Raw genomic sequence first — 17865 nt, forward strand, 5'->3', positions numbered from 1 at the left:
GGGCGGTGGCGCCCTCTTCCGGCGGCGCGGCGCAACCGGCCCGCGTGCGCGGCCCCGTGGCTGGCGCGCTGACGTCCGCGCACGCAGCGCGGCGGCGGCGCGCACGGCACGTGGCGGGGGCGGAGCCGGCGCCCGGCGGCAGTGGCGGCAGGTGAGTGTGTGGCCTGGCCCGGCGCAGCGCGGCCCAGCCCAGCCGCTCCCTCCTCCCGCCCCCCGCACGGGCCCCCGGAGCCCTCCCGCGGCGCCCGGCGGGGGCGCGTGGGCACGGTCCGGCCGCAGACCGTTAACCGGCGGCCCCTCAGGGAGCGCGCGCCCCCCCCAGTGGTGCCGTCCGCGCCTCGGCGCGCCCCCGCTCGCGCCTGGTACGGCCCGGCCACGGCTGCCAGCAGCGGCTCCCGCCGCCCTCGGCCCCGCCGCCGCCGCGGGGCGGTCTGGGCCCCCGACGCGTCCGGTGCCCCCGGCCCGGCCCCGCGACGCGGAGCGCCCGGGCCTCCCGCAGGCCCTTCCCCGGCGGCCCGCGGCGCTCCTCGGGCGGCGGAAGCTGAGTCACCGCCCCCGCCCGCCCGCCGCGGCACCCGCGTTCCTCCGGTGCGTGTCAGCGGCGCGGCGGCGCGGGGCACCCGCGGCCGGGCCGGGCCGAGCCGGGCGGCTGCCTCTGCGGCTCCCGGCGGCCTCTCCGCGCCTCGGCTCCTGCTCCGGCGCGGGGACGCGGCGCTGGGGGCCAAAGGTTGCTGGGCTGCTGCCCCGACGGCCCTGGCTTGCCGTGTTCACGGGCTGCTTTCCGCTGCTGCATGCCGCTCTGCCCAGCGAATAAAACAGAGAACAGCGTTCGCCTCGCTGGCTCCCAGGCCTTGCTGCAGTTCATGTGATGCTTAGCCCTGGATGTATTGTTATGCACATCTGGTGGTTTGGGTGGAAGGTCTCCATCCAAGGCTGCTGTTGCTGCTGAACCAGAAACTGGAACCTAGAGGCAACAGATTACCAAAGCAGCCTCTGATGGCATGTGATGGTCGTGCTGTTTAGGCTGTGACTTCGCTAGGAGGATTCTCGCCTCTGCACAGAGGAGTTACGCTGGTGGTGCTGGCCAGAAATCCTGGCACCTGGCATACATCAGTAGCCTTGTCCTGGCTTGAGCTAGCAGAGGTTGAAGCCAGCAGGCAGAGTTGACTAGACTTGCCCAGGGTTCATCACATATTGCTCCTGGCCATGCATGCTGGCTGGCACGTGGCTTGCCCTGATAGTTAGGCCCTAACCAGGTGGTACAGCAAAGGAATGCATTAATTGAATCCCTTTTAGGACACCCAGGTGCCAGCTCATATGGCTGGTCTGACCAGTTACTTTGCGAGCATGAGTCCCGGCTGGGGTGCATGAGAGGTCTGGCATGATGGGCAGCTGCATGTGTGGCTGCAGAGAACAAAAGCTGTTTCTTCCAGGAGATGGTTTATACAGGCCTGCATGTTTCTTTGAAGCACTAATGATGTCTTAGCATTATCAGAATAATGATGCTGAGCCAGCATCTGGAACAAACTGTGCAGAGCAGCTAAGGACTCTTCCCAGCTTCTCACCACTGCTCTTATGCTCATGTCAAGTACATATTGAGGTCTACCCCAGGCTGACCCTTGTGCCTTTCACAGTCCTCTGAAGGTGGTATCCGGAGGGAAGTCTCCCCTTAGCAGACTCAGCTCTTTTTACTAGTCTCAGTTGGCTCCGTGCTCTAGTATGTGTACTTGTGCTGCTGAGGGTATCCACCCCCAGAAGAGCCAAAGTGCCAGGCTTTTGACCTTTGGTTAGTTCTTGTGCCCTGCAAGTTCTAGTTTGGCTAATCATAAGCAGTAATTCTCCCCTTGGGCTAACTTCCTGTCATGAACTGTTTATAAAGCTGCCCTGTGTTAACCAGCTGGTGAACCGCACCCAGGAGATGTGTGTACAGAGGCAGAGGAAATGATTCCTACCCAGGAATCTGGGTACTGTAGCTAGTTCAGTGCTCTCAGATTCCTCTGAAATGAGAGAGAAGTGATAAGATCTTTGTCATTAGGAAAGGTTTTCTGTCACTCCATTGGCTCCTCTCCTGGTCTTGGGACCTGATTAGAGAGGACGTCAACATCTTCCCTAGAGGGGCTGTTCTGGACAAGTCTGCTCAATCTAAGTTGTGGATCTGGGATGAAAATACAGGGCATGTGGTGGCTGATTCCCAAGTCTCTGACAGGGCAAGACAGTAGCTGGAGTGCCAGCCCAAGTCTGCTGTGTTCCAGGAGCTGCTCTGTGGGTGATGTGTCCTCAGCCTGAGCACTGCCTTCCTGGTTTCAGAGTCCACTGTCCCTGGCCTCCTGCCACCCTCTATTGAGTTGACGTCTCTCTGAGTTGTGTGACTTGCCTGACTTTGGTTTCTCTTTCCACCCCAGGGCTGGGTGGCATGTGAGTGCCTCTTCTGCCAAGAAGCCAGCTTGCTGTTTGGAGAGCTTTCCAGGGACACAGGCTTCATTTGTGTCTGTTACGACTGTTCAGCGTGAGTGGATGCCAGGGGCCTCTGGAATTAACCTTGTACAGGCGTCATGAGAGGATCTGCGCCAGTGCCTGTGTCCTCGTGGAAAAAACAATAATAGCTCCACGTACGGTAGGCTCCTGGAAGTGCCAACTCCCTAGATCTCCTCCAATGCAGGCTCAGGGATGGACTCCACCTTGTCCCCGTGAAGAGACTCTGCATGCTCTCAGCAGCCAGAAGGGAATTCTCCTCCCAGCTTCTTCACAAGCTGCTCCACAGCAGGACTTGCTCAGCAGCGCCTCAGGACACTGCCCATTCACACAGTTGTTTCGCTACAGTGCTCGCTGCAAACCCACGGAGGAACCATTTCCATTTCCATCTTCCTTGAGCTCTTCAGCCTGAGCTGTCCGAACTCACCTGGGCTCCCAACACTCTGTTTGCTTGTTTTCCCATCCACTTTCCCTGATCCTGGTGCAGAGCCCAAAAAGGATGTGAACTTTGGAATGGGGTCTGTGAGCAGCTGCAGACTCAGTGCATGTGTGAGACTATTGCTGAGTAACAGGAGGACTGGTTAATCACTGCGGGCAGCCTTCCCCTCTGGCTGCAGGGTTGCAGGGCACCAGCCTTGCCTGGGCCCTTCACCATGTTCCTCCTGCTCCCTTTTGACAGCCTGGTTGTTAACCTGTTGGGGATTTCCTTAACTGTCCTCTTCACTCTGCTTCTGGTTTTCATCATTGTGCCAGCAATTTTTGGAGTTTCCTTTGGCATCCGCAAGGTTTACATGAAAACATTATTAAAGATTTTTCAGGTAAGTCATGTTTTCAGAATTTGCTGTGTTGGCAGCATGTTTATGGGGGTCCTGTGAGGCATAGTCAAGCTAGCAAGAGAGGCTTTTGCCTCTCAGCCGAGCATTCTAGATGCTGGGGTGGGCGGTTGGTTTGTTGGTGTCATATGGTGGTGCTGGTGATTGCTAGATGACCGTTTGCAGTCATCTCAGCCAAATGCAGTTTACTAGACCTCTGTTCGTGGGCTATTTTTTCCCTGTAATTAAGCTGGTAAGCCTGCAAGTAGTGTAGTAGGATAGTGTAGCTCTGTTGCAAGAAGACAGGTGCTTGGATGGGTTAATGTCCCAGGCAAGGCAGAGTGCTGTTACAGTTTGATATGGAAAGAAGCCAAGAGGGGTGTAGGGTGTGGATGGGGAGGGACAAGGCTGCAGTCGGTGGGCTGCTTATCTTTAATACATGTTTGGATGAAGCAAAGGCAGTAGGCAAGTCAGAACTTTCTGTGCTCTGGGCTGCAAGCCCTGAATGCTCTGTGGCCAGAACCCAGACCTCTCAATACCTTTTTATCGCAGAGTGCTGTCTGCTTATCTGCTGAGTCCAGCAGCCATTTCTGGACCTGCAGCCCTCTGAGGACAACCAGCAGCCCTCACTGCCCCTCTTGGCACAGAGAAGCCAAGTGGAATTTTCCAAGTTGGGGTCATGCTGTTCCCTTGCCTGCCTTTGGCAGACTGACTTTCTGGGCTGTCTCACAGCCAACACCTTTACTTGAGTCAAGTCCCTGGTGAGACCAGAGCTTTTGCCAAACTCCCAATAGTTGCTACCTATACCACCCCACCCTGACAGCCCAAGGAAAAGGAAAAGAGGTAGCCTGTGCTTAATATGGAAGTTTCACATTCTTAGATGTAGAATTCGAATTGCTAAAGGATTTGTGGTACAGATGCTGTTGTTTGAACAGGACTGGTCTTCCCTGGGAGTATCTCTGTGCTGGCTGGCTTGGAAAGGCAGCCCTGGAGCTCACAATGTTCAGCTCTTTAAACTCTGATTCCTCCCAAAAGCATGAGGTATGAATGGAAAGACCCAGGGCTTAGTGAGGCGCTTCATTAACATGGATGTCTGAAGACCTGACTTCAAATTTAGTGGCTGAACTGGAAGAAAAACTTAAAAAGAAGTTTGGTTTATCTGAAATTTTTTTCTTCCTTTAATTCAGTTCAGGAACATTTAATCTCAGCACATATTTTGGTGCTTAATTTTGAAACTATTTTTCTGCAATTGCTTTGAAATCTATTTCAGCTTTTATCAAAGAATCTTTGTGGTGGGAGAGAAGGGCACTCTGGCGGCACTGCTCAAAGATTTGGTGCAAAATTTGGTCACTAGGTTTAATTATTCAGAATTGCATTTTGAGGGAAGAGTTACTCACCCAAAAAACTTTCACAGCTCTAGAGACCAATGTTGTGAGTCTAGCCTAGAGGAGCAGCACTTTGAGCCTGGCAACTTGTGGGACACAGGCCAGAACTCCTGGGTCTGGAGTTGCATCTGTGCATGCATTGGTGGTGAAGGAGACCTACCTAGTGCTTCCCAGGTGGGCATCTAGGCCTTCTGCTACTGCAAGCATGATAGGTACTTGCTAGAGATTGTGAGCAACACCTTTACAGGCTGCTCAGCTTCTGCTAGGTAAGAGCACCTCTTCTGACTTCTGCTGGGATGGCAGTATCTGGACAATCTTTTGCAATCCTGCAGTGCCTTCTGCTGGCAGAGGAGGCTGCTAGATGAGCAGGTAGGTGGACACTCCACCTGCAGCTAGCATTCCCACACTACCTCCTCATCTGATGCTGGAATGGGTTGAGCTGGGGATGCCAGGAGTTCCCAGCAGCCAGTTCCCAGAAGCCAGTAGCCCTACCCCTGACTAGCCTGGAGCAATAAGCATGTTGTGCACAGGTCATCCTTTGGAAACTTGTTTTTCCAGGCCTGTATAATGCAGAAGAGTGTGACATTGAGACGGTTACTTGGAGGGCAGGCAGGATGACTGGCCAGAAATCCAGAGAGGATTTTTTGCTGCTGCCCTTGAGAAGCAGCTGAGAGAGGAGAGATTTCTGTGAATAATAGGTAGTCTGGGCATAGAGTATGGCAGTTCAGAACAGCTGTCTGAGGGTGCTCTTTGCATCACAGCTCAGGAAGATCATGGGACTGGCACTATTTTCCAACTCTCATTTCTTCCAAGCTCAAATCAGAGACTGTTTTCAGGCTGATCTCGTGAGGAGATGGGATCCTTCCTTTCCCTGATTCAGGTAACAGCTGCTGCTGCTCCTCAGCACAGAGTGTGTCCAACACAGGAGGAGACAACCCCAGCAGGAGCACATGCAGGTTACAAGGTCCATCTGGATGCTGTCCAGTGGCACCCACATTCTAGGTGCAACAGAGCCTGGAGGACACAGAGGCTGCAGAAGATGCTGCTATGCCATCTCATCACTGTGCACTCTTCTACTCTGGCTCTGATTTCTTCCCTTTGGGGCTCTGCTATGCAGAACGGCATACAAATGTGTGCAAACCATGGCTTTCCTAGGCCTGTGCTGGCCACCTGCCCATCGGTCATCTTGTCCGACTGTAGGCAGGACTCTGTGGTAAAACTGTTTCCCAGCCCAGTCTCTGCTTCCATATCACTCAGTTCTCTGTTCATCACTTGCTCTTTCAGTTCTGTATGTAAGCCTCCTGCTTTAGTCCCATCTTCTCCCCTTAACTGTGGTCATCCCTGGAAGCTGACTGTAAAGCAGAGGTTATATGAGGTGGAACTGCAGGCCCTGAGAGTCATGCTTACTATGTGTGTCTCTTGCAGTGGGCAACTCTGAGAATAGAGCGTGGTGCCAAGGAGAAGAACCATCCATTATACAAGCCCTATGTCAATGGTAAGATCCTGCCCAAAGGAATGCTAGCTATCCTCACACTTGGGTGCATGTGAAGTTCAAGATTCTTTATGGGAGGTGAGGTAAATGGGATATCTCTGAGCAGTTGATGTATTCTGGGAAGCCCTTTTCATGTAGATAGATTGGAGGGAACTATGGAAAGGTCCATTTCATGAGGAAGGTGAAGGAGGCACCCAGGGAGTGCCTTGTCTCTGGATTGGTGGGAGGACTGGTTTATGCCTGTCTAAACTGGAGAAAGGTAGGGGGCCCTATGGGAAGGCAAGGGGTTAAGGATCCTGGCTCATAGCTGTTTCTGGGTGGGCAAGTCACACTTTGCTCAGAGCTGCCTGTGGCATGTTGCAGGTATCATTGCAAAGGAGCCTACATCACTGGAAGAGGAGATCAAGGAGATCCGCCGGAGTGGCAGTGGCAAAGCCCTGGACACACCTGAGTTTGAGCTCTCAGATATCTTCTACTTCTGCCGCAAAGGCATCGAGACCATCATGGATGATGAAGTGACCAAGAGGTTTTCAGCTGAAGAGCTGGAGTCCTGGAACCTCCTCAGCAGGACCAACTACAACTTCCAGTATATCAGCCTGCGCCTCACTGTACTCTGGGGACTAGGCATGCTCATCCGCTACTGCTTCCTTCTGCCCCTCAGGTGAGTGCTTCTGCAGGAACCTGCTTGCTGAGACTGTGCTGTCAGCACATTCCCATGGCAGCAAGGGAACAGCTAGTCTCCAAGCACCACTGACCCTGTTCAGCATGATCAGCCGAAGCAGGCTGCTTGATAAGTAGGGCCTGTGGCCTGGATTTACTAGCATGTAACTTCACTCTTTCTGCAGGATAGCCCTAGCCTTTACTGGCATCAGCTTGTTGGTGACTGGTACTACAGTGGTGGGATATTTGCCAAATGGAAGGTGAGTTGGTCTTTGAGGGAAAATGGGACAGGACAATCACCCTTTGGGACAGAGCAGTTTAAGAACTGATAATGCTGAAGTTTTCCTGCAAAGGCCTGGCTGTTCTGCCTGCTGCAGACAAGGAAAAGGCAAGTGGTCCTGGCATCTGTAGCCTCTCTGAAACAGATGCCCTGTAATTTTATACAAAGGGCCTAAATGTGAGCATTATGCCTCTGGCAGAGCTCTCAGCCCTGAGCTCTAAAAGGAAGAAAAAGAGAAAAGGCCAAAGTTTGGTTCTCATGAATTGAGAATCAGTGGTCACAATCTGACAGCAAAACCCAGCACAGGAAGTGTTTGTATGAGAGTGATGTGAAGTTAGAGCTGGATCTTGTTGCCTGGGGTAGCTGGTCTGAGTGGCACCAGTACAGGGGGCTTGTGAAACTGGGGCATGATGGTCTCTGTCCTGGGCTGCAGGTGTAAGGAGTTCCTGAGCAAGCATGTCCACCTGATGTGTTACCGGATCTGTGTGCGTGCCCTCACAGCCATCATCACCTACCATGACCGGTAAGGAGGCACTTTCTGCTGCAGAATATCCCTCCCCACTAGCTGCTCCATGCTGTGCCTCTCACAGGCCTCACACTTCATTCCTCTGTCCTCATCTGTACCTTTGTTTTACATTTAGAGAAAACAGACCCCGAAATGGAGGTATCTGCGTGGCCAATCACACATCCCCCATTGATGTGATCATCCTAGCCAGTGATGGCTACTATGCGATGGTAAGGTCTGCGCCTCAGCCACAGCTCTGCCTGACAGGCCCTTGTCCTATGTATAGTTGGAGCAGCAATTGTATTGCATGGGACGAGGAGTGGGCAGCAAGAGGCTTTTGAGCTGCAAAAATTCCTTGCCTTGTATGACATTGCAGGGCTCCCTCAGACCCTGTGCACACATACCCTGCTGTGTCCAGCTTGCCAGCAAGTTTGGCCTGGGACACAGAGCACCAAGGGTCTCTGGACACTGCTTTGCAAGTACAGCTCTGGGCTTTGCTGTCCATGGAAGGGCGGAGCACTTCCTCAGCTTGGTATCCTTTAATGTGGAAAGCACTTGGCGCTTGCTACATCTGTCCTTCCAGTCAGAGGCTGGGACTTTTCCTCTCAGCCTTACCAGGCCAGGGATAGAAAGAAGAACTCAACTTGGCTGTGCAGCTAGGAGCTGCCTTGGCCTTCATGTGTCCTCAAGTCTTGTAACCTGTCTCTTCTTGCCCTGTTCAGGTGGGCCAGATCCACGGAGGGCTTATGGGTGTGATACAGAGAGCTATGGTGAAAGCTTGTCCCCATGTCTGGTTTGAACGCTCTGAGGTCAGAGATCGTCACCTCGTTGCCAAAAGGTGTGACAGGTGCTGGCTGCAGGGGGAGGGCTGAAGGCCGGGGAGGAGGTGGGGCTGCCCAATTCCCTTGGGTGAGGAAACTGCCTCCCCTTGTGGCTGTTGGGAGGTTTTGGCAGTTACTTGCACCCAGATAGTCCCCACTGACTGCAGGGTAAGGGACTGCATGCTGCATGGACCCCAAGCCCTGTGCTAATCAGTGACTCTCTCCTGTTTAGGCTGACAGAGCATGTCCAGGACAAGAGCAAACTGCCTATTCTTATCTTCCCTGAAGGTGAGTTGTGGAGCAAAGCTAAACAAACACCTGGTGGAAAGGGCATGTTGAGGCAGCTCCTAGTCTGCATTACTTCTCTTCTTATGCGGCCAAGGGCCTTGAGACCCTTCACTGAGGCAAAGGGGATATAGCGTCTTTAGAGCTGACTGAACCCAGGATGTGGAACTCAGATATACGATGTCTTAGTGATGCTGTGTATCCTATGCAAACCACAGAGGACAGGGTTTGGAGTGAGTGGGGGAGTTGCTGGGTGCCTGTGGCCTAGCCTTTAAGCATGTAGTTTACACTCATAAACTGACTTGGAGAGGGAAGTTGAGATTGTGCTCGCCTCTTACAGGGACCTGCATCAACAACACATCTGTGATGATGTTCAAGAAGGGAAGCTTTGAAATTGGAGCCACAGTTTATCCTGTAGCCATTAAGGTATGAGAAGGCAAATATTCTTACAGCACAAGTAGTTCTCTGCATGAGAGCTGAATCTTGGCTCCCCAGTCTTGGCATGGCTAGGTTAATGGCCCCTGGGCTGAGGGCATGGGGAAACTGAGGCCACTCTGTGTAATGCTCTGGGGAGGGCTGGCCCATATCTGGGCTTGAAAGTGGAACTTGGAGCCTCAGGGAGGGTGTGCACATCGCCCAAGTTTCATGAGCTCTCCTATCTCTGTAGTATGACCCGCAGTTTGGAGATGCCTTTTGGAACAGCAGCAAATATGGCATGGTGACCTACCTCCTTAGGATGATGACCAGCTGGGCCATTGTTTGCAGTGTCTGGTACTTGCCCCCAATGACCAGGCAGGTAAGTAAGCTGGACTTGGCCTGTCTGAGCTGCTGCCTGTATCTCCCTTTGCTCCTGCTGAAGTGTTATTTTCCCACAGCCTGAAGAGGACGCTGTCCAGTTTGCCAATCGAGTGAAGTCAGCCATTGCCAGGCAGGGAGGCCTTGTGGATCTGCTCTGGTGAGTCCAAGCAGGCTTTTCTCTTCCTGGTCACAGGCTTCCTTATTCCGGGGTCCCAGCGTGTGCTTGTGTGCTGCAGTGCTAAGTTTGTGTCTTTCATTGGGCAGAGTAGGCTTATGGTGAAATGGAGATAGATCTTGCCTGTGACCTCCAAAACTACTGTTCTATAAAGTTGGGACCAAAGTTTTTGCTTCTGCTGTGTGTGTTGGGCACCAGGGCCTCATTCTGTGATCTGAGCTTGCACTGGGATGCCCTGATTCTGACTCTTTGCTGCTCAGCAAAGTGGGTTGAGCTTGAAATATCCCTTTTCAGACACTGAGATCTTCAGAGCCTGGGAGGTAGAGGGACTCTGCAAGCAGTGTACAGTAATGGTATCAGAGCTCATACCTCTGAGAGTGGGGCCATGTTGAGCAAAGTGTGGGGCCATGGGTGCAGCTTCTGGCAGAGCAAGGTGTGAAAGGAACTCCCCTTGGGGATGATCTGTCTGCAGTGAGCCCTGGCAGCCTGAGGTACAAACACAGCTGTTCAGGTGTTGTGGGAGCTCCAGCCTGCTCTGAGCAGCCCCAGCAGAAGTTTCACCCAGTGCATGCCCATAGCTCTTGTAATGATATGACTCTTTCCCCAGGGACGGAGGTCTGAAGAGGGAGAAGGTGAAAGACACATTCAAGGAGGAACAACAGAAACTCTACAGCAAAATGATTGTAGGCAACCATGAAGACCGGAGCCGCTCCTGAGCCCTCTGCCTCCAGCACTGTTACTGGGCCTGGCCAGAGTCCTTGCCTCCAGCACTGACCAGGGCTTGTCTGGAGCAGCTCTGTATCTTTGGACTGTGGCTACTCCAGAGCTGCTCGGACTTGCTCCTTCATCCTCTGGCTCTTTTTTCCCAGAGGCACTATTGCTGCCTGGAGTCTTTAGGCCCTGGGCAGCTCTTGGCAAATATGCCTTCTTGTTACTGTTACAGTGAAGCCTCTTGCAGGGGCAATATTAAATGAAACACTTATGGTGTCGTATGCTTCCATATGGTGTTTACAGGCCCAGTGGGAGGGCTGGTGTGTTGATTAGTGTGTATGTGAGTCACAGGTCTCTCAGGGCACAGAAAATGGTGAGCTGCCTTGACAAGCAAGGGAGTCTTTATGAGCCTGTGCCTCTCACATCTGCAGCATAAAACTCTTGGGAGAAGCATGTGGTCTGTCAGGCCATTTCCATCTTTACTTCCACAAGGAGAAATCTTTCCTCCTGCCATCATCCCGTCATGTCCTGACCTAGCCCACTGCTTCTCCAGCATCTCAGTAACAGCCTCTTTGCTGAAGAGCAGTGAGGATCAAATCTCCTTGGAAGCCTTCCTCTATCCCCTGAAATTACAGGTTGCTAGGCTGTTTTCACTGGTGTGCAAGAATCTTGACAAATTCATATGCACTATGGTGGGAGCCCGGGATGGGTAGGAGAGACTGAGACTCCATGGTGGGGGTGAGAGATCCCCTTTCAAATATCTCCTGTGGAAGACAGTGGGATCTCATCTTGTTATGTGCCAACAGGCACATGTATGACCTCAGCTGGTTGTAAGGAAGCTGAAATCTTGTGCTGTAGGCAGTACTCCTTTCCCTTTGATCTCTGCGTGTATATTATTCAGTAAAACACCTTGGCATTTGTGCAGTCACCCTGTGTACTTTCCAATTATCCTTATGTTCTTACCAACTTTTACACTTTTCTTAGGTCTTCTGCCCGCTCTTACAAGCAAATGCTGTTTAATTGCTTCCTGCAGAAGCTGTAAAGCACTGTTCACCTGCTTGCCTTCACTAGAACCATAGAGGAGGCAATATTTATTAAATGTCTCCTGCGTACCCCAACTCTAGTTTGTTGGGGGAAGGCATCTGCTACCGCCCAGGTTAGGACCACTCTCCTGTATAAGTGTTCTTAAATCTGAATCTTTCTGTACAAGCTCCCGACGTGGATTCAAGGTAGTCTCCTTCCTGTTTGTTTTTAATTCTGATAAAATACCATTATATCAAGAGAGAGAGAAGAGAGAGACCAAAAACTTGCCCTAACCTTTCCCAAAAGATATAACAACACACACTCAGTTACATTATTCAGTTCTGTGCAACTGCCCCACTTCACATTGTCAGTGGCTTCAAAACCCTTTAGTAGTTGTCTTTGGTAGTGCACAAACAATCTGTAAGCAGGTTGTGCACAATTCTCAAATCAGTCCTGCTTTCAAGGGTTTTGGCTTTCAGCTCAAATGACATCCTGCATTCTGTACCATTACTCTTATCCAAAGTACTAGAGAAACAAACAATTTATATTCAATATGGTTTTATTGAGAGGTATGATTCCAAAAATACTCACAAAAAAAGATAGTATGTAATAATACTGTAATCTATATTACCAATAGCACAGTAATTGCACAAAATATTAGGTAACATACTAAATGCTAGAGGACTACAGAAGACCTGATTCCACCAAAAATTACTAAAATAGCATTTTTGTTTTGCCCAGTTCTGCACACCCAAGCAGGGGGATACAGGTGCATAACACAAAATTCCTGCTTGTAAAGTGTGGTCTCAATTTTTAAAATGTGTTCCTGCTTGCCATTGTATGACATACAATACATGCTTTTCACAGAACTTAAAAAAAAAAAAAAAAACAATTTTCAAACCAGAGGACTTCTTTACAGTGATGGATATCAGCTGCAATTTTTTTTGAACACAACACATCAGTCAAACTTTTTTTTATACCAACCTAGTCAGCTCCTTGATAATAAAAAGAACCTTTTCCAACAGATTAATACATGATTATATATTATTTCTCCCCATAACTGAGGACCCCCAGTTTCCATGATGTGCAATTTTCTCCCTATCCCAAGACCATCAATTTAAGCACAGATGTCCTAAAATATTCCCAATACAATACTCTGAGAAGGGACGTCTTTCTAGTCACAATGATGTAAAGCTACACAATCTGTTAAAGTACAATTATGGGAAATATTTCTATACTTAATTGATTCACCTTTGCTTCTTGTGTGTTCAGAATAAGATCCTTTATAAATATACACACACATAGACACATTAGCTACACAAACATTGCATGCAATTATCAGTGATCTGTTACACATGACCACCATTATCATCCAGCCTCACCAAGAGAAACGAGGTTGCGCTTGCTCGGCAGTGGAGACACCTTTAAATTGGTTTCGTTATTACCCCAGTTTCACATTACTCTCGCAGGTCTAACTTCAGCCCTGGTAACTGATCCAGGGGAAGAAGAAAGCCTGGTATCTTTCCCCTTCCACATAAGATTATAAAACAAAAACAGCTGAAGCCAAGCAGCAGATACTTAACACCATCTACAGGGTTGGAATGAATTACTTATACTCATGTGCTACCTATGGAAGACAAAATAACAGTTTGTTATTAATAGATATCCTAGTTACCCAGGCTAGAACTTCTCCCTCTGTAGGAGTTTACAGTGATATTAAGGGTGTGCTCACTAGCATTTTTGTTCCCTTTTTCTTATCCAATGTATTACGTATTATTCTTAACACCTGTACACCAGTCACCTGTCCGTGTTTGATAACTGTTGGGGCTCTCTGTTACTTAAAAAAAAAAAAAAAGCAAACCTTATGTCTTTGGCAGTTGTTACCTTTATGTATAGATTTTCATCATCATGTTTTAGTCTTATAAGAAATGCTGGATGTAACATATGCATTACGGCAGTTGACCTATAGCATGGTTGAGCTTCAGCTTCCAGGCAGGTGTGTCTTACCCTCCTGTTCTTGCCTGTACCAGTTAATCATTTTACTGTCCCAGCTCCCTGTAGCGCCATATACTCACCCGAAGGGCCGCTGCTGACCTCCAGGGCGGCTCTGGCAGGCCTCCGCCCGGTGGGAGGGCCGGACCCAGCCCCGGCTTCGCCCGGACCGCGCTCGGCCGCTCCGGCCCAAGGCTCGCCAGGCCTTCGCCTGGCTCGGCGCCGTGCGGCCGGAGCCCCCCCGGCCACGCCGGGGTCTCCCCGGTGCCGCGGGGCGCCGAGCCGCGGGGCGCCCGGCCCGGCCCGGCCCGGCGCGCGGGGAGCGGGGGAGCGAGCGAGCGCAGCGGCTCGGCCCGGGCTCTGCCGCGGCCGCCCGCGTCCCCGGCGGCGAGGCGGCGACCTGCAGCACCCGCCCGCCGCGCTGGCCGCGCCAGGACGCTCCGCGGCGGGCGGGAGCGCGCCGGACAGGTTAAGAGGCACGCATCCATCTCGCCTCCGCTCCCTCCCCGTGCCCCCAGTCAATATGTCTCTCTCCGATGGGAAAGTTAATAAATTTAGCTCTAGATTAAAAGTATCGATCATTTCATTTGTAAGCGATAAATAACCGGGGGCAACGCTGGGCGGCCCGCGGGGTAGCGGCTGCGGGCTCCGGCTGCAGCAGCCCTGCAGCCCGCTGGGGCCGGGGGCCCTCATATGCATTCTGCCCGGATGCCGGCATTGATTTGCTATTAGTCTCCCCGCACCACCCAGTAGCACATCATTCCCGGAGCCGCTATTAATGGCCTTTTGATAAATAATCACTTGTAAGTCAATAAATTTTTATTAAACAGTGTGGCGCTTTGATTTATGAAAATCCGACGGGGTTTGTCTGGGAGAAAAGCGATGCGGAATTGAAGCGGAGCCACTATCCATCTGCCTGCCAGGCTGCCCTGCCTGCGCTCGCCGCTCTCCAACCCGCGCAGCGGCCGCGAGGAGGCGGCCGGAGAGCCGGGACCGGGAAGCGCCGGCTCCACGGGGCGCGCGGCCGTCGCCGGGCGCTGGGCTCTGCCCAGCTCTGCCCAGCTCTGCCCCACACATTGCCGGTGCTCTGCCCTACACACCGCCGGTGCTCTGCTCTACACATTGCTCGTGCTCTGCCCTGCACACTGCTGGTGCTCTGCACCACACATTGTTCGTGCTCTGCCCCGCACATTGCTGGTGCTCTGCCCTGCACACTGCTGGTGCTCTGCCCCACACATTGCTCGTGCTCTGCCCCACACATTGCTGGTGCTCTGCCCCGCACACTGCTGGTACTCTGCCCTACACACCGCCGGTGCTCTGCTCTACACATTGCTGGTGCTCTGCCCCGCACACTGCTGGTACTCTGCCCTACACACCGCCGGTGCTCTGCTCTACACATTGCTCGTGCTCTGCCCCACACATTGCTGGAGCTCTGCCCTGCACACTGCTGGTACTCTGCCCCACACATTGCTGGAGCTCTGCCCTGCACACTGCTGGTGCTCTGCACCACGCATTGTTCGTGCTCTGCCCCGCACATTGCTGGTGCTCTGCCCTGCACACTGCTGGTGCTCTGCCCCACACATTGTTCGTGCTCTGCCCCGCACATTGCTGGTGCTCTGCCCTGCACACTGCTGGTGCTCTGCCCTGTGTACTCTGCAAGTTCCTGGCCCCAGGCCACCCACCCTGCCCCATGTGCTGCCAGTGTTCTGCCCTGCAGGCTCCCCAAGCTTTGCTCCATGTGCTCTACAAGGTCTGCCCCACATGCTGCTGGTGCTCTGCCCCATTCATTCCACGAGCTCTGCCCCACACAGTCCATGAGCTCCTGGCCCCAGGACCACCCAGGCACTCTGCAAGCTCTGCCCCATGCACTTCAGTCTCCTCCCTCCATGCACGCACTGCCCTGTGTGCTCCACGAGCTCCTGCCCCACATGCTACGTAAGCTCCTGGCCCCAGGGCCACCTGCCCTGCCTCATGTGCTGCCAGCACTCTGCCCCACACGCTCTGTGAGCTCCTGCCCCATGTGCTCCCTGAGCTCCTGCTCTCTGAGCTCTGCCCTGCGCACTCCATGAGCTCTGCCCTGAATGCTGCCAGAGCTCTGCCTGACGTGCTGCTGGTGCTCTGCCCCATGCACTCTGCAAGCTCTGCCCACGCACCCCCCCCCCCCAGCTCTGCCCCATGAGCTCTGTCCCACGTGCTCTACAAGCTCCTGCCCTGCATGCTGCTGGTGCTCTGCCCCATGCACTCCATGAGCTCCTGTCCTGCACGCTCCCCTAGCTCCTGCACCACACACTCCCAGAGCTCTGGCCCATGCGCTCTGCCCCACATGCTCCCGACCCCAGATCTGCCCGCCTGCCCCACAGCAGTGCAGTAGCAGCTGTCCCAGCTGCAGGCACAGATGGGACAGGGCAGAGCTGGACACTTGCCACCAGCAACTCCGCGCAGCCGGCCCATGTGCAGCCAGCCCAGGCCCCGGTGCTGTACGGACAGACAGTCTGTTGCCACTGGCTCCTGATGGCAAGAACTGGCCCTCGCCGACGCAGGAGCAGGATGTGGCACTGCAGGAGCAGAGCTGGGGCAGAGCGGAAGGAGAGGAGGGGGCTGCCTGGTGCAGCGCAGGGCCCATGGGCCGAGCGGCACCACTCTGTGGGCCTGGCTGGAGGCGGCGGCTGTGAGGGGCAGTCAGGCTGCAGCTGCGATTTGTCACTCTCCCGGCTGCAGCAGGCCCTTTGCCACCTGCTTTATTTGTCTCCTGGCCCTGACGTGGCATCAGACAGGTGTTAAACTACTTAATCACTTTAAAATTGTTTTAATTTTCTGTTTTGTATTGATCTCCACAGCACCAATTAATCAGCTCACTGGACCAGGCAGTTAGTACATTAAAAATTGTCAGCCACGCTGGGCAGCTTAGAAAATGTCAAAAAAATATCCCAACAGCAGCTCGGCACTTCTCTCCCAGTGCAGAGCTAGTTCCTGCCAGGGGCCAGCTCTGCCCATGGACAAGTGATGCAGCCTCTCCAGCCCCTGCAGAGAGGAGCCAGGGGTGCATGGCCTTGCAGGAGCCCCCTCGGCCTCACAGGAGCGCCCACAGAGTGCAATGCACCCGGCCCGGCACACTGCCTTGCCTGGCCCCACAGCCTTTGGCAGCTGGTGCCACACATCTCGCAGAGCCACCCTTGCAGAGGGGGCTTTGGCACTGCCACCCCCCCCCCCCGGGATCTGCCCCACTGGGCAGATCTGCGCATAGATCTGCCTTGCTGGGGGCAGGACAGGAAACCCCCCCCCCCCCGGGGGGGGGGAGCATGGGAATTAGCCCTCCCCACACCCAGGGACATGCTGCAGCGCGGCCGGGGCCCCTCGCACAATCCCCGGCCTGGGAGCAGCGGGACGCGGTGGCAACAGGGGGCTGCGCTCAGCAGCGCCAGGGTCTGGTGGACGGGGCGGACGGGGTGGACAGGGTAGCGCTGCATCCCCGGGCCGAGCCGCCTGGCGCTGCGGAGCCGCGGTGCTGCGGCCCCGCGGGCAGCGGCTGCAGCTGCGGCTGCGAGCGGGGGCACCGCGGAGGGGGCCGCGGGGGCGGCCCCGGCCGCCGCCCGGGTGCTGTGGCGGCCGCTGCGCCGGCCCCGCCGCGCCGAGCGCTGCCCGACGGGGCTGCAGCCGCTTATCTGCTATCGATTTGCGCCGCGGCAGCGGGGCTGTTTGCTCGCACCTGGCGGCGCTCCGCCGGCTCCCGCTGGGCAGCTGCCGAGCCCCACGGCGGGGGAGACCCCGGCCCGGCCCGGCCCGGCCCGGCGCCCGCCGTGGGCAGCGGCCGGGGCTCCGCGCCCCACGCGTGTGCGAGGCCGCTGGCGCGGCGCGGCTTGGGGGGGGGGGGGGGCAGCAAACAAGCTGGGGCTATCGACGCAGCATCAATCCTGCGGCCCCGACAGGTGAATGGGCTCGCGCTCACGCTGCCAAGATAAATGATATTTATTCGCTGCTAATAGGTTCCTACAAGAGGCCCCAACGAGGGACTTTTGAACCGGCAGCTCTCGCGGATGCGGCACGCCCCAGCCGGGAGGTTCCCCGGGGGGGGCGGCCGGGCACCGCTCCCCCCCCCCCCCCCAACTGCCGCGCTCAGCCGCGAGGCACCACAGAGGCAGGAGCGGAGCCCCACGGGGCCAGGCTGGGTGCTGGGAGTGGGGCTCAGGCCCCAGCCTCGCGAGCTGCAGATCCCACCAGCCCCACCACCTGCACACCCCTTCCCCGGGCCACGTGCACGGCCCCTGCCCCACGCACAGCCCCTGCCCCACATATGGCCCCTGCCCCACACACAGCCCCTGCCCCATGCACAGCCCCTGCCCCACGCACAGCCCCTGCCCCACACATGGCCCAGCCCAACACACGGCCCAGCCCCACACACGGCCCCTGGCTGCGCACCATGAAACACGGGACTCGGCTGGGGCTGGGACCTTTAT

General features: G+C 54.6%; 1 protein-coding gene across 2 annotated transcripts; it reads left to right on the plus strand.

Annotated features, from left to right (window-relative positions):
- The first annotated feature begins 104 nt into the window (after positions 1-104).
- Positions 105-10673, plus strand: GPAT4 (glycerol-3-phosphate acyltransferase 4). 2 transcript variants are annotated; one of them, XM_067312245.1, is made up of 13 exons: positions 105-151; positions 2403-3290; positions 6095-6164; positions 6525-6822; positions 7007-7081; positions 7535-7624; positions 7743-7836; positions 8329-8444; positions 8660-8715; positions 9053-9138; positions 9380-9508; positions 9588-9667; positions 10293-10673. In XM_067312245.1, exons 2-13 carry the CDS (start codon positions 3126-3128, stop codon positions 10399-10401), a joined length of 1368 nt encoding a protein of 455 aa, XP_067168346.1. In that variant the 5' UTR covers positions 105-151; positions 2403-3125; the 3' UTR covers positions 10402-10673. The 2 variants fall into 2 exon arrangements, with proteins under 2 accessions (XP_067168346.1, XP_067168347.1); XM_067312246.1 differs by lacking the exon at positions 7007-7081.
- The last annotated feature ends 7192 nt before the right edge of the window (positions 10674-17865 follow it).

Source organism: Apteryx mantelli, chromosome 29, assembly GCF_036417845.1.
Source record: "Apteryx mantelli isolate bAptMan1 chromosome 29, bAptMan1.hap1, whole genome shotgun sequence".
Taxonomy (NCBI): domain Eukaryota; kingdom Metazoa; phylum Chordata; class Aves; order Apterygiformes; family Apterygidae; genus Apteryx; species Apteryx mantelli.